Source organism: Pongo abelii, chromosome 6, assembly GCF_028885655.2.
Source record: "Pongo abelii isolate AG06213 chromosome 6, NHGRI_mPonAbe1-v2.0_pri, whole genome shotgun sequence".
NCBI classification, from domain to species: Eukaryota; Metazoa; Chordata; class Mammalia; order Primates; family Hominidae; genus Pongo; species Pongo abelii.
In genome coordinates, this window is record NC_071991.2 from 100,660,085 (window position 1) to 100,676,115 (window position 16,031).

At 40.6% G+C, this 16,031-nt stretch overlaps 1 protein-coding gene across 1 annotated transcript in view; it reads right to left on the reverse strand.

The window, feature by feature from the left end:
* Window positions 1–8,400, reverse strand: part of RELN (reelin) — a 521,559-nt gene extending 513,159 nt beyond the window's left edge. Inside the window, exon 1 of the mRNA XM_024250358.2 lies at window positions 7,882–8,400. Coding sequence (XP_024106126.2) covers window positions 7,882–8,107 — 226 coding nt within the window. The 5' untranslated portion in view covers window positions 8,108–8,400. The remainder of the gene's footprint in view (window positions 1–7,881) is intronic.
* Window positions 8,401–16,031: the final 7,631 nt, after the last annotated feature.

Genomic DNA, 16,031 nt, shown 5'->3' on the forward strand with positions numbered 1-16,031 from the left:
GAGGTCAGGCACAGGTTACCTTCTCAAAGCATAATTAGAAAAGCTAACATATGCACTATCTTTGCCACCTGTAAAAGTAGCATACCTTAAGGGATATTTTGAAAATATATTGTCAAAAATTTCCTAGGAAACACCTCAATTTTATCAAGGTTACCAAAAGCAACTCTATGAGAAGATCAGAACAATTCAGAGCTTGATACAGGAATTATGACTGACCTAAAAGCAAATGTTAACTGGGACATCTGTGTGTTTAGATGAAATACATATTAATTAGGATTGCATTCAGCTACAAGTAACAGAAACGACTTAATTTTTCTCACAATACAAGAAGTCCCGTCATTATTTCAGGGCTGGCATAGCTGCCTGAGGATATAAATGAGGACCCAGCTCCCTCTAAAGTTCTGTTCCACCATCATTGGCATGTGGCCATTATCCTCAAGGTCACAAGATGGTTGTATCATCTCCAAGCTAGAATAGGCAAGGTTAGGGCAAAAAGTAAATGCCTGCTGAGTCTTTTATAAAATATTCTTTATCAGTTTTATCAAGAGTCTTCCCAAAGACTTTGACTGGGTGCAGTGGCTCATGCCTGTTATCCCAGCATTTTGGGAGGCCAAGGCAGGTGGACCACCTGAGGTCAACAGTTCAAGACCAGCCTGGCCAACACGGCAAAACCCTGTCTCTAGTAAAAACACAAAAATTACCTGGTCTAGTGGTGTGCACCTGTAGTCCCAGCTATTCAGAAGGCTGAGGCACGAGAATCGCTTGAACCCAGGAGGTGGAGGTTACAATGAACCGAAAAGGTGTCACTGCACTCCAGCCCGGGCGACACTGAGACTCTGTCTCAATAATAATAATAAAAAGAACCTTCCCAAAGACCCTAATCAATAGATTTTCACTTCATATCGCTGAATTATACCACCAATAAATGGCAGAGCAAGATATGAACACGAGTCTATCTTCAGCATCCAGTTAAAAATACTCACCTCCACGGCTCCCTTGCAGCTCCACGTAATTCAGCGATATGAAGAAATTCTATGGGAGGACCACAGCAATTCAGAGCTTGATAAAAGAATTATGACCGACCTAAATAGTTGATAATAAATGTAATGATTTTTTTTCATATTACTATCAGTAAGAAGAGAAAAAGGGTGTAGAGATGGCAACGGGGGAAACCTGAAGGGAAGAAAGTGAAATAATTTAAAAAGAAAAGGAACAAAGTTGTTAAGCAGAAAGGAGAAAGGAAGAGGAGAGGGAAAGCAAGGACTATGGCATGGAGTCAAAGGAAACAAAGGAGGAAAGACAGAGATAAAACTTAGAGGGAGGAAGAGAAGGTGAGATACAGTGTGAAGGAGAGGTGAAAGGCAGAGAGAGATGGCTAAGGTGACCGTAGCACTTATGGTCTACTGTCACTCCTTTTCAGGTCACTTGGTTTGTGGGCACCAGTGGACATCAATAATCGGTGCTATCTATAACATGTCACCTTTCCTATCATGTAAGAGTATTTTAATCAATAATTTTCTTTTTAAGCGGGGTCTCACTTTGTTGCTCAGGCTGGTCTTGAAATCCTGGGCTCAAGTGATCCTCCTGCCTCAGTCTCCAAAGTAGCTAGGATCACAAGCATATCCCACTGTGCCTAGCTATAATAAAATTTTATTTTGTTTTCAATAGAAATTTTTATTTTTTTAAGGAAAGCTAATTCAGCAATAAAGGATAACCTGCATTTTGAACATTTACTTTGAAAACTCAGAACGCTTATAACTATTTCTTAGTGGTATTCAATACTATCTAATTATCTTAGCTTTGTTTTTTATTTTGAGTGATTTAGGGCTGCCTTATACCACAAATCAACATTTCTACATTTGTACTGATCCCCCTGCCACACACACATCCTCAAATACATTTGCTATAATTGGTTCTTAGAGAGGATAGAATAAAAAAGAAAAAAATAGGTATAGTTTTAGAGAAGCAGACATTTTAAAAATAATTGGCTAACCTATAGGCACAGCATTCAACCCTTCAGAAGCTCTGCCTTCAATGAGATGGGCATGGCAGGTGACTGTGGTGAAAATTACTCTCTGAGCCACACAACTGACACCAAAGTGAGATCATATCATTTCATGCGGAATGTCCTGAGAGCCAATAATTTTTTAAAGCTACACAATTCCTGTGTTTGAACAGTCATTATGAGATATTCATATTTGAAAATTCAATTCAAGTATCTGAAATAGTGCTTTTAAAATGCTTTTGCTTAAAGTTGATGAGACTGAAATGCTATAGAGTTCAGTTATTTTTAAAATGACTCTAAAATCAGGTAAAAGAGGGTGGATTAATCACCCCGATGTTTTTGAAATGAAAATACTTAGATAAGTCAATTTCCCTTTTAACGTGTATTAAGTCATTACTCAGGCATAGCCTAAACCACCTGTCTCTGTCCATAGTGAACCTGCCCATTCCAATCTAATGCACTCCACCTTCCTTTTCTTCCTGAGTGTAGGGCTATCCAGTTTTTCTATTTCTATGTGACACAAAGAACTTCATATTTCTGTGTGTGTGTGTGTGTGTGTGTGTGTGTATGCCTTTTAAAATGTAAATGTTCAAAAAGTACTGGTCAATTTATTTATGCTTTTCAAATGTAAAGGTTATTTGAAATAAAGGGGTCATTGCATCAGCAACTATTTATGAAGATTAAAGACATAAGTTTCAAACTAGCACTTGAAATGATCAGAAAAACAATTATGGCTTAATATGCAACCAATCTTAAATAATTGATGGAGTAAGGCTTCTAGTTTATTCTATAAAGTTGACCAATTCCGAGGAGGTAAAAAAAAAAATCAAAGACAGATTTTTAGATATTTTCTTTTGAATAAAACTAATCTATAAAAATTTGAAAGTCAAAAATGCTGACTTTAAAATCTTGGTAAAATATCACTCCTTTTAAAGATGGAAAGTCAAATTTATTGGAATAAAACAGTTCTGTAAAAACTATATTCATATTATTACAACGATACAACATTACCATTTTATTAACATTTTCAATGCAAATAAAATTAATAGTTTAAACAAAGATTCACACAAATTGGAAGGAAATATAATTAAATAACTCCTAGTAATGTAGGAATGAATGAAGTAGGAATTTCTGCCAAAATGAAATATTTTGAACTATAATTCTAAAGACTTGATTTTAGTTTAAAATTGGAATTGAAACTCACAGTGAATATAAATTACAGGAAGCAAGATTTATGATTTAAGAAACAATCTGAACCACATCAGTAAAATATGTATGAAATAAATTGTAGAGAGTAAGATAAATATGTGACAAGTAGAGCAAAATGCTCTAAAATGCCCAGTTTTCATAGTCCTATATAAGCAGGATGCAGCTTCAATTCACTTATAAATTGATTTGACAAATGATTTTGAAAGTTTAAATATACTGATTCCAGAATCAGACATATGAAGGATAAATAACCCATCACCTGATCAGCAATGCAGTTACTTTAGTAATGGCAAATTACTTTATTTCAAATAATAAAATCATTCCTTTGAAAGGAATTAAATCTGGAATACATTTCCAAAAATCATGTCTGACATAAATATCATCTGGTATTTGAAAGGTCATTAAATTGCACTCTCTTTGAACAATAATTTTTAAATAGCAACCAGTTAATTTCAGAACACGCATGTCTTTAACAGCAATACTGGAAATTATCAAAATAAAGTGCCCTCAATACTCTATCCTGATTATACCTTTCTTTAAAGTAAATGTTTAGTTTTAGGAATAGAACATTGATTTTCCTGTCTGTCTCACAATATAATTTTTTTAAAAAATGGGAGAAGATATACAGCATGAAAAAATTACCAGTAGTGACACCGGACTTACAAAATACAATAAAATCTCCCTTTTAAAACATCATGCCACATCACCAATTCAATTCTACTCAAGGCCAAATTTTTTTCTCTCAGTTGATATTTTAGAGCATACTTCTCATTGTTAATGGAACACTTCCCCCATCTTACGCTACCATAGTAACAGAAATTCTAGTCCATTCAGAAATTTAGGTACATTGTCTCACCAAAGCTCAAGTATTTTGGGCAGACTCATTTACTTAACGCTTGTCTTTCATGCACAGTGTCTTCTTCTAATGGCTGACCTCTCCTTTTTGGTGGGGACTGAGGAAAGCCAATCTTGTGAGGGGCAGTTCCTTACTGACATGATTTCAGGGGCATCCAAGTCTTTCTATCCCCAAAACTATTATCTGGCTGTTCGGTGATGCTAAACTTACTTTAAGCAAAGAGGGGAAAGACATCTATCTACAACTATAAGCAAAAATGTGGGAAAGTTTAATACTGACAAGTCACATTCACCATAAATTGATTGGGGGCAAGGGGAGGAGTGGCAAACAAAATGGATGGTAGATAACTGATGGCTGGGGGTGAGGAAAAGGAACGATCATGGGTGAGGAAAGGTGCAGACTTCAATTCAACCATCACACTTTTCACAATACTGCCTTTGTCCCTAGGAGAAGGTGCGCTGACCACGGGGCATGGCTGGAAAAGAGAAATGGCTACCTGACTAAATCATGTAGGTTCTTGTTTCCTATTTCCCCATCATTTGCAACTTTCTACCAAAAAACAAAACAAAAAAAAAATCCAGGTTTGGTGCCTGAAACGCACACTGGGGAAACTGACCATGTCTTAGGATTTGCGCAAAAGAAAAGGAAATTCTAGAAAAAAAAATGTTCTGACCCTGAGACCTTTCTAATTCAACATGACGTATATGAGACCTCTTTTTGCTGAGCTTCTACATCGTGGTATACTCATGGTTCATTGCGACCAATAATGCCCTTTCAAAAGAGTCATAGACAACGTAATTTAAAAGATATATGACGATGAGAAAGAGATACCAAATGACATTTAATTGAGAGATGAGAACATACCAGATGTAACCATGCACTATTTATAGAGTTGCCAGTACTGAAAATAGATGGATATACTACTTAATGTAAAAATCTGTGACAACTCTGTTAGACTCGAAAGCTCCAGATTTTTTAGTACTATATATTTTTTATTTTTGTTAAAGATATTCCATAGATATATTTAAATACGACACATACAGGGACCTATAATTGTGAACCACTTTTATTCTAGACTGGCAATTGCCGCCCCATTTTACATTCAGAGCTCTGCCACACACCCCAGTGTCAGAAGGCAGCTGACTGATCTACAGAAATGTTCTATGTTAGGTGCTATTGTGCACACCACCTCTACCTCAATGCATTCTTTTAGGTAAAAAAAAAAAAAAAAAGTCACAACTATCAGCTCTACACCTAAACACAGTTCATTCAAATGGTGACTTCAATGTAAATCATAAATGTCACTGATTTTTTTCTGATATAACTGTTCCACTTTAAAGATCTAGAAGGTTAGAAATAAAGTCTCAAGCTAACATTTTACAGATTTCTTATAAGTTTAAGAAGACTTCTTGGGCAAAAGTCCTTTCATTTTGGTCACATATCAAAATGGGCCAACCACAAAAGTACATGAGATTAAGTTTTCCTACTGGCAGTTCAATTATTACAGAAGGGGTGTGTGTGTGTGTGTGTGTGTGTGTGTGTGTGTGTGTGTGTGTGTGTGTGTGTGTGTGTGTGTGTGTGTGTGTGTGTGTGTGTGTGTGTGTGTGTGTGTGTGTGTGTGTGTGTGTGTGTGTCTGAATTTGTTAAATTAATTGTGTGTGTGTGTCTGAATTTTTTAAATTAATTTTCAAAAGCCTAAAAGAGACATACATAAGCAGCATCACTTCATTTTTAAACATGTCTTCTACCTTTAGAACATTTTACAAAAAAAAAAAAACTCTTACTTTAAGGCCTATAGCTACAGCTAGTTCCAAAATCTAAATGTTTAATAAAATAGATAACAGAAATTTAAAATCTGACATAATTCTCAAAGCTTATAATAATTTGACCTTTCATAACTTACATAATACAATTTCTCTACCTTTTCTGGTGGTGGAAAAGAGGTGGAAATTGAGATTCTCCTCAGCAATGTCCAACTTGAAGTATTTACACTTTATTCTTACTCTGTTATCCATTCCTTTTCAGACTTAGATATGTGATTATGGTGAGTCTTAAGGTGACTTGCATTTGCTAGTCAAGGGTGCAAGGGAGCAAAACCAAAGGGTGTATGATATTTTGGTGTTTTTAGTTAAGTTTTCGATATCGAGACCTTCCAAAGGATGTGGAAAACAGAAAAAATAATAATAAAGCTTTGTATCATCACATGGTCTTCCATCATAACCTGACAGTCACGCCTTTGAGAACAGCCTCGCTCACTTACCCACCGTTCTCACTGAGAGATCATACCGGGCAAGAACTTTTGCTAAGAGTCGCACGGAGCAGCAGGCTGTCAATCAGGCTTTGGGTTAGGTCTGGTTGTCATCACAGTAGCTGCTCCTTCCACTTAAAGATTCTCATTACCTCAGAAAAGCACTAGGTTGTTCTTGGGAAGAGGGGGTAGTAAGCACTTTTATCTAAAAAGGGATTAGTTACAGAACATTAATTTTCCAAAATTATTTCTAAAATTCTACCAAATTAAACTCCTGCTTTACGGACAAGGCTGCCACCATGCCACAAGGAAGTTGTAAAAGCACTGTTTAAAACCTCTAGGAGACATTTATTTAGGCTAAATATTTTATAATAGATATCAAGGTTTTTTAAAACAGAAAACTCTTAAGGATTCTTATAATTTTTAAATGCTTGTCTATCTTAAGTGCTAGCACCCCATAGATTATCTCCCGCCATGGCAATGATTGTTAGCCTATTAGAGATAGAAACTATTAACAGGAGCCTACTGGACAATGGTTTCTATTTAGTTGGGTATAAATATTTTGGGGTTGAAATTCTAATTAAATAGTGCCTCTCGCTGCTTAAAAGCTCCATAGACGTGAAATGTTCAGAACTCCCAGAAGAAATACAGAAAAGAAACATTTTTTATTTTTCCACATACTTGATGTACTAGCTTAAAATACATGCACTACATAACATTATATTTCTTGGAGCTGAATTTTATTTCTTCTCTAATGTTTATTTTTGATGCAGGGCTGCATAATGATTCCTTTTTTAAGATACCTCTAAATTATAACGGATTCCAGCCTCTACCTGGAAATTAAAGCTGTGCAGATAAAATACAAAGTCATTAATAAACATCACAAAGATAATTCTAACAAGAAGCACCATGTAAAAGTAAGGCAGGAATCAGAAAAATCATCAATTACTGACATATTAAATCACACTTTCAAAAGAACAGGGAGCTGGAGGCAGCTGCTCCCTTTCAGGAGGGCTGTTTGACACTGAATGAAATGCCAGGGACTCCTGGCTGGTGAGCAGAGGGAACTTTGCGGGCGAGCGGCGCGGGGCAGCCACAGACCTGGGCGCTTCAATCTGTCACCAGCCTGCCCGCAAAGCCCAGCGACAGCCCCCAACGCCCCCCGGGGACCCATCTGGGGGGACTGGGAGCAGGACAAAGGTCTGAAATCCAAGTCCTAGGATTAAAGAAACAAAATGCGCAGGTTCAATTTCAAGTGCCTGCGGTAAGTACGGGGAGTGAGGGGGAAAGACACCGGTCCCTAAGAATTCTCAGGCGTTTAGCACAAGCACCAGCTCATTACCAGGAGATGCGTTCGGGGAGTGGGGACATGGAGAATGAATCCCAACTCGTGACTCCATTCTCCACTAACTTTATTCTCGCTCCCTGGACCGAGCGCATCGCTGGGGCCAGGGTTGTCATGGTTCTTGTTTCCAAGGCCCCTTGGAAGAAGGAAAGGGATGAGAAAGGTGCGCTGGCGGGCGCACGCGGCGGCGGCGAGCGCGGAGGTGCTGCGGTACCTACCATGGTATTCTTGTCCCGGAACGTAGTAGGTGGGGTTGCCCGCAATGTGCAGGGAAATGAGCACCTCGCCCTGCTCCCCATCCCCTTCCAGCTCCCCGTGGTGGGTGCACAGGAAAAAGAAGGGCGAAAAGCGGGGGTAATAGCCCGCCGCCGCGCGCGCCCTCAGCGTCGCCCCCAGCAACAGCGCTAGGAGGAAAGTCTGCCGGGCCCAGCCACCGCGCTCCATGCCGCCGCCGCCGCCGCGCGCCCTACGCGCCGCTCGCTCATTCAGTTTTGGAGACGCCGGGACGGAGGAGCCACGCGGAGACAAGGCGAGAAGAAGGCGGATGGGAGCGGAACGGGCTCGGGAGCGGGCCTGGGAGCGGGCCCCCGCCGAGAAGTTCCGCGGGAGACGGCAGCTCCCAAAGTTACTTTGGGCCGCGGGAGCGCGGGACCGGGGCTGCGGGCGCCGAGAGCGCGTCGTCCGCCGCCTCCGTGCGCCGCCGCCGCCTCTGCGCGACGCCCCTCGGCCAGGCCTGGGAAAGCGCCCGCCCCGCTCCACACCTTCTTAAAGCCCCGGGCGCCGCGTCCCCCCCGCCGCCGCCACACGTGTCCCGGCCGCTCCCCCGCCCCCGCGCGCCGCCCCGCCCGCCTCCCGCCCTCTCGGGCTGGCTCGGCGGCACCTCGCGCGGCGAGGGGCGCACGCGTCCCCGGAGTCCCCGGCCAGCGCCCAGTTCGCACCCGGGAGGACAGGGAGGGGCGCGCGCCGGGGAGCGGGACGGGGACGCTGTCGAGGACCGCTGAGCCCGCGACTCTCCTGCGAGGGACGTCAAAGCCCCGCAGAGGGTACCTCCCGCCCAGCTGTCTGAAGGGGAAGGCCAGCCCCTTTGGCCGTCAGTGTGCCCTGTTTTTCCTGGGAGGATGCGTGAGGGAAGGAGAGGGGCGGCAGGGACGGCCGCTGGCGCCGGTTTCTTTGTCTGCGCCGGCTGCGTCCCGCGCCCCTCGGGGCTCGCAGCCTGGCAGTCCGGGCGGCCCGCACTCGTTCTGGGAATCCGCCCGAGGCCGCGAACCGCTAGGGGCCCTCGCGATCCCTTCCCACCCAGGCCCCCGTCCCTCCCGCCGCCCCCGCCCGGCCCCTCGCGGCAGCAACAGAGCCTCATCTGTAGCGGATTTTAAAATGAGATTAAGCGAAAGTGGAATTGGCAGCCTCGAGTGGTGCCTGGAAATGGTGATTTGTGCTGCTCGGTTGTGGGGAATTGTGAGGCAGGAAGGGCTGGCGGAGCTAAGATCCGACAGGCTCTCTTCGCCGGACTGTTCTGTTATTCATTGCTTCTGGGCTCTTCAGGCGGAGATGGGTGTCTTAATTTTTTAAATCAGTGTTTATTTCCTTTAAATGTCGGCTATGACCAATGGCCCTGAAATCGGGGGAGGGAAAAACGTTCAGGGGAGATGCTGGCAGCGGTGATTGAAGCGGGTGGTAATGAGCGGCTGCACATGAACTACAGGGAAGTGAAATAATCCATAAGCACGTTTTTAACCCAGGACGGCTGGCAGGAGCCCTGCGGCATCCGGAGATGGGGGAGCGGGGTTGCCAGGTTTTAATGCCTCTCCCCACCCACCCTTGGCTTGCCACCAAGCCAGATAAACCCGCACGTACAGAAATGAGTAGATTATAACATTGGAAGGGATGGTGCCTTTGCCTGCATTTGTGGGGCGAGGGGCGGTGAAAATCAGGGTCCAAGGGGAGACCTCTGTAATCACTTCGTTGCAAAAGGAAGAAATTCTTCTTCTTCCTCTTACTGAGACCGAATGACAGGTAGAAAGGACCCATTTCTAGCTGGCTTCTTGTTTCCCTTACTTCGAAATTCCCAGAGGCTTAACTGCCATATAAATAATATACAATGTACACATATAAGTATGTGTATATGTATATATGATGTGGTAACAATTGCTACACTGTAGCTCTGCGGGGTGCAGGCTATGGGGCTAGACGTATTTTACCTTTTTAATCCTTACACCAACTGGAAAGGCAAAAAATATCCCTATTTCACAAGGGAGGAGGCACTCAGAAATGTTGATAACTTGCCCAAAGTCAGTGACAAAGGCTGGATGCAGGGCAGACTGGCTGGCCTCAGAGCCTCTTGTCCTGCACTGCCCTGCCACAGTCGACAGCCCTAGCTGGAGCAGGTGGTGTTGCCCCAAACAGAATTAGGAGATACTCGCCCACAGCTAACAAGGCTATTACTGCCTTCCTGTCCAGCCATGTGAATATAGCCAAAGACAAAATTAATCACTTGTAGAAAGAATCCAAAACTATTTAATGTTTTTGGCTTACTCTTTTAAAATGTTTAGTTACTATGCACTGAGCACCGTCCTAAGTACTATACATACTAACTCCCTTATTCCTCATAACAATACTATGGGAAAAGTACCATTAATATCTTCATTTTACTATGATGAAACAGCACAGGGAGGTTAAGTAAGTTGTCCAAGGTCACACAGCTAGTGAGAGCTGTGACTTGAACACAGGCAGTCTGATTCTGACACTTGAACCACTGCAAATCGCCTCTAAAGAATGCATGTTGGTGTTGTTAGAGGGATGGGGGGATAATTATTCTTTATCTGGTGTCAGAATACCTCATTTAATCCTTCTATTAGCCTGCAAAGTGGGTATAATTATCTTCATTTTTAAAGAGAAAAAAGTTGAAATTCATAGAAGTTAAAGGAGCTTGGGATCAAGTCTGGCCATGCTTGATGCCAAGGTCGCTGCTTAAATAAACTGTCTTTAGTAAGCGCTGACACTTGGTCCAGGACATGATTGGAACTTAATTCATATAAGGTCCTCAATTCCCAGGAAGTCCCCTTCTTTCCATTGTGTTGTGCACTCTCAGAGAAATATTCTTTCTCATATCTCTCGACATGGCTTTCTTAACATTCAATTTGTGTGACCAAGTTTATTTTTCAATCTTCCCCTTTATTGTGCTTCCTTAATTTTTACTACTTTGCTTTGCTATTACATTTGAATAACTTTTATACTCTTAGCCATGAAGCAAGCTCATATTTCTGGCTACAGCCCTGCAGTTGTTCAATAACAGACACAAAGACTGTTTAAATAATGTCCTGAGTGGTGTTGAGCCGGTCAAGAGGGGAGTAGATGTTGGTACACTCCAGTCTGCAGTCCTTAGGACTAACATGAATACCTTGTAGAGGCTCAAGTTCATATTTGTTTCATCTCTGACACTTTTTTTGATTAGACCAATTCAACTAGTCATCATTAAAAACTTTTAAATAACCTTTAGAAAATCAGAAAAATCAATAAATCATATATAAAATCCATTGAACTGAGAGTAGCATCTTAGTGAGCAACTTACTTGAAATCACACAATAAGGTGGAAACCCAGGTTAGTTAGCAAACTTCCTGTTTCCCAATTTGTGTGCTAACCCTTACACCTCGTTTCTGTTTAGTGAGCCATAATAAGTATCTCCAAGAATATTTGGTCTGCAAAATCCAAAAACCTTCTGAACTAATAGAAAAATAGAGAAGTGCTTTTCCAGAAAAAAATGGTTTACATCAAAAACATCTGCAAAAAATAAAAGGTGATGTCAGGTGAAAATGAGTATGCTTGTGGGAAAGGGAGTTTAAAATGGGATGAGGTTTATTTTTAATTAAAAGAGTTTTGAAATAGTAATTAGTCTACCAAAAGAATTAAACTAAGTATTCTTAGAAGATAAATCCACTTCTTCTTGATAAGTGGAAATTATTGCCCAGTATTTGAATAATCATAACACGATGGGAATTAAATTCATATGTATATATATTTGCTATGTATGTGTATATGTATATATCTGCTGTATCTCTCTATATATACATGTATATATATATACATATATCAGATACATAGCTTTTAAATTATTGGGAGGTGATTCATCCAAATGAAATACAAAGAAGACATTAAATTATATTTTAAGGTTGCAAGAATTTACTCGTCTGCCTTCCATTGATATTTTTTGAGATGAAGCATTAAACATTTTGGTATATGTGGGAAAGTGAGTCACTATTCTTATTTACCATGTAAAAATCAAACAAAGTTTATAAAGTCAAAAAAATGTAAATATAAATATGAAGAGGGTGAACAAACTGAAATCAGTTGACTTATTAGACTCTAAAATGGTAAGAAAAGGCCACATGAGAGCAAACCCAATAGCAGCTAATAAACTTATAAAATCTATTACTCATAAGACATGGTACTGTATGATAAAATTGAGGCTCCTAAGCAAAAAACAAAAATCAAACAAACAAACAAACAAAAATAGACCCTAAAGATCAGTAAGCCCTTTGCAAATGAAATTGCACTGAGAAAGGTGGGATATTAGAGGGTTGGCTCTGTTACGTATGTCCTGCCAGAACATGTTACTTATTGCCATCCCAGATTGAAATCCCATGATGAGATAAACTATGGGACAACAGAAAGTCATTATATTGTAAGATTTCTGAAACAGAATCTGATTTCTCAACACTAAAAATCCCTTTTTTTTAAAGCGTCTCCACTTCCTGGGATTTGCCCTGCCCCTGCTTCTCTCCGGAATGCCCTTCCTGTTTCCTGTGGCCTAAAAAACACATCTTCCACCCTCCTCTCCCTCACCTCACTTCTTACTTGGCTATAGCAACTCATGCTCCAAGTCTACTCTCACACATTTTTGCATCTGAGAGATCTTTCCTGATCCCTCATCCTAAATTATGTCCTCTAGACCAGCACTATCCAATATAGTGTCCTAGTCCCCAGGTAGCTATTTCAATTTAAATTAAATTAAATTTAAAAATAAGTTCTTCAGTCACATTAACCACATTTCCAGTATCCAATAGCTAAGGGTGGCTAGTAATGGGATAATCTGTAAGTCTGCACTGTCTGTACTGGACAGTAAGTACAGACTTCAGATTATCCCATTACTGCAGAAAGTCCTATTAGACAGCACTGTTCTACATTGAAAATGTGAATGAATGCCCAGTCGCCAACACATTCATTCAATCAATATTTATCAGACACCTCCTATGTGCCAAACTGCTGGATGCAGTGGACTCAGTGAATAAAGCTAATACAGTGCCCACCCGTTTGGCATCTACAATCTAGTGCTGGGGACAGACAGTAAACTTATACAATAAACAAGATAATTTCTGACACTGGTAAATGCTATGAAGAAATAAAACCAGATGATGTGGTAGAGAGTGTCTAGGGCAGGGAGGCGACTGTAGATTGGGGAGTCAGGGAAAGCTTCTCTGAAAGAGTGAAATTGGAGCTAACACTTCATTAATACGGAAGAGTCCATCATGTTAACGTGGGGGAAAGAGCAGTTCAGCTGGAGAGATCAGATAATATAAAGGCCCTGAAGCAGGGCTATGCTTGAGATGTTCAAGGCTTAGGAAAGGTAGCAAGAAAAGGGAAGAGTGAGGCTGGGCACAGTGGCTCATGCCTGTAATCCCAGCACTTTGGGAGGCTGAGGCAGGAGGATCACTTGAGGCCAGGAGTCTGAGGCTGGCGTGAGAAACATAGCGAGACCCTATTTCTACAAAAGATTTTAAAATTAGCCAGGCATGGGGGTGCATGCCTGTAGTCCCAGCTACTTGGGAGGCTGAAGTAGGAGGATTGCCTGAGCCCAGGAGTTCAAGGTTGCAGTGAACTATGATTGCATTACTGTATTCCAGCCTGGGCAACAGAGTGAGACCCTGTCTCTGAAAAATCATCATCGTCATAAAGTAAGTAGAATGAAAGAAAAGGAAAGAGTGGTATGGGTACGAGATGAGGTCAGAGAAGCAGGCAGAGACTAGATCACGTTAATGTCATGGGGAGACTTGGGTCAGGAAGTAACGTGATGTGAATGAATAATTAAAGGAAAGAGTTGAAGAATGCCAAAATAAGTTGAAGAAACATTTTCTAATACTTTTTCTCCAGGGTTTAAATAATATCCAACACAATATTTTAATGTTATTGTCTACAGCACAGTATTACAGTAAACCAAGTACATTCACTAGGCACTAGCATGGACAGTGCTACAGTGAAGATTTCTTTTTTCTTATTCCTGAAAACAATGGTGAAGCATGGAAGGGATTTTAAGCAGAGACATACCATGGTCCTATTTGTACATTTGGAAGATCATCTTGGTTATAAAGGGGAGAGTGGATTGGAGAGCAATGAAAAGTAGATGCAGGGAGAGAATTAGGATGTAGAGCAAGTATCTCAGGTGAGAGGTGATGGTCTTCAAAGGAGATGGAGAGAAGAGAGTAGAACTGAGATGTATTGAGGAGCCAGAACTACAGGACTGAGTAACAGATAGAGTGACTGACTGGGCATAGGAATAAAGGGAGAGAGATGTGTTGAAGAGGATGCACAACTTTCAGGCTTTTGCAGCTTGGTAATTGTTGCTGTTAGATAAACTATTAGATAAAAAGTATTTTTTAATTAAGTAAACTTTTTAATGAAGTATAGTAATAGGCACAAAACCATGAACAAATCATAAGTGTAGTGTGCAATGCATTGTCACAAATGGAACACCTCATGTAAGCAGTGTCCAAAGAATATAAACAGAAGTCTCCATGACCACTTTGAGTAAGCAATCATATTCCCCAAGGCATGGAGAAAGTTTCAAGCAGAAACATAACATGTCTTCAGGATGGTTATTTTTGCCTGTTTCCAAACTTTATGTAAGTGGAATCATACAATATATATGATTTTATATCTGGTTTCTTTGGCTCAAAATCATAGTTGTAAGAATTATTCCAGTTGCTATAGGTAGCAAAAATTTGTTCATTTGTATCTTGTAGAGTATATGGGGGGAAAATCACAATTTTCTTATTTGTTAGTGGAAATTTTGGCTATTTTCAGTTTAGGGGAACTATGAATATGCAGTTAAATATATTCTTGCATATGTCTTTTGGTGAACATGTGTGTACATTTCAGTTAAGAGAGGGAGTGTTGGATCATGGCAGAAACTCCTTTCAACACATTGATGAATTAGTGAGAAATAAAGATAAATCCTTAGAGGTCAAAAATGAAGTGACAGCAGGAATCCAGAGATAAAGAATGGAGTATGTAATCCACCCAGGACTCTGAGACATCTGCCCACTTTAGTAACACTTGAATTTCCATTGTAATGGACATGTGGGGTTGGGAACGCAGATAAAGCTTAGGGCCTGCTCAAGGTGGGAAGAATGATAGGATAGTGCTACTCAAAGTGTGGTTTGCAGATCAGTCTTCAAACTATCTGTTGCCAGTACACGTTGAGATAGGTACAGAAATGGAGAGTGTTTAAAAACTTTCATAGTTATTGTATAAGCAGTAGTATCGAAGCAGCATTCCATTTCCCTAGTAATTCATATTGACCTTAGTTTTACAAAAGTATCGGTCTGTGATGGATTATGAGTTAGTATGCAAAGTACTGTCCTAGGAAATCCATACATAAAGCTATTACCCATCCCCAAATAGCTCGGCCCTCAATGAAAGGTGAACTAGAAAAAAAAATCAGAAATTCTCTCACTAAAATTTGAAACCATAATCTGGCTCTCAGGAGGTTGTGACACAAATTCACATTTCTGTTTGATTTGAGAAACCTCAAGCTAATGATTAATTTTAAAGTGGTTCTGGGTTGAAAGTGTTCCCAGGCACCTGGCAAAACCAAATTCAAATCACCTCTAGCATGGACCCTAAAAACAAAACAAAAACAATTTCTTTAAGTCAGGCTTCAAAGAACTACAACAGATGAAGATTCACAGAACATTGTGTTTACAATCAAAAATCACTAATACTGTGAGAAAGCAGAACACAGTGGGACAGTAGAAACAGGAGGTAACCACAATCAGACTCACAAAGACTTCAGATGTTGGAATAACTCTATTATCTAAGATATGTATATTTAATACATTTAGAAAAGTAAAATAATATTCCAAAAATAGAACTAAAAATAAGAGACCATCAAAAACGACCAGCCATTCTCAAAGTAAGAAATATAATACCTAAAATTTAAAACTCCAAGGAGAGAAGTATGTGCTTCTGACAGTATAGTGTATTAGATATTCTGGAAGGCCTTCTTCCTGTGAAACAACTAGATCCAGCATAAAACATAATCTTCTTGTGTTATCAGGCTTATAGAAAGAAACGGAAGTCACTAAAAGACCAGGA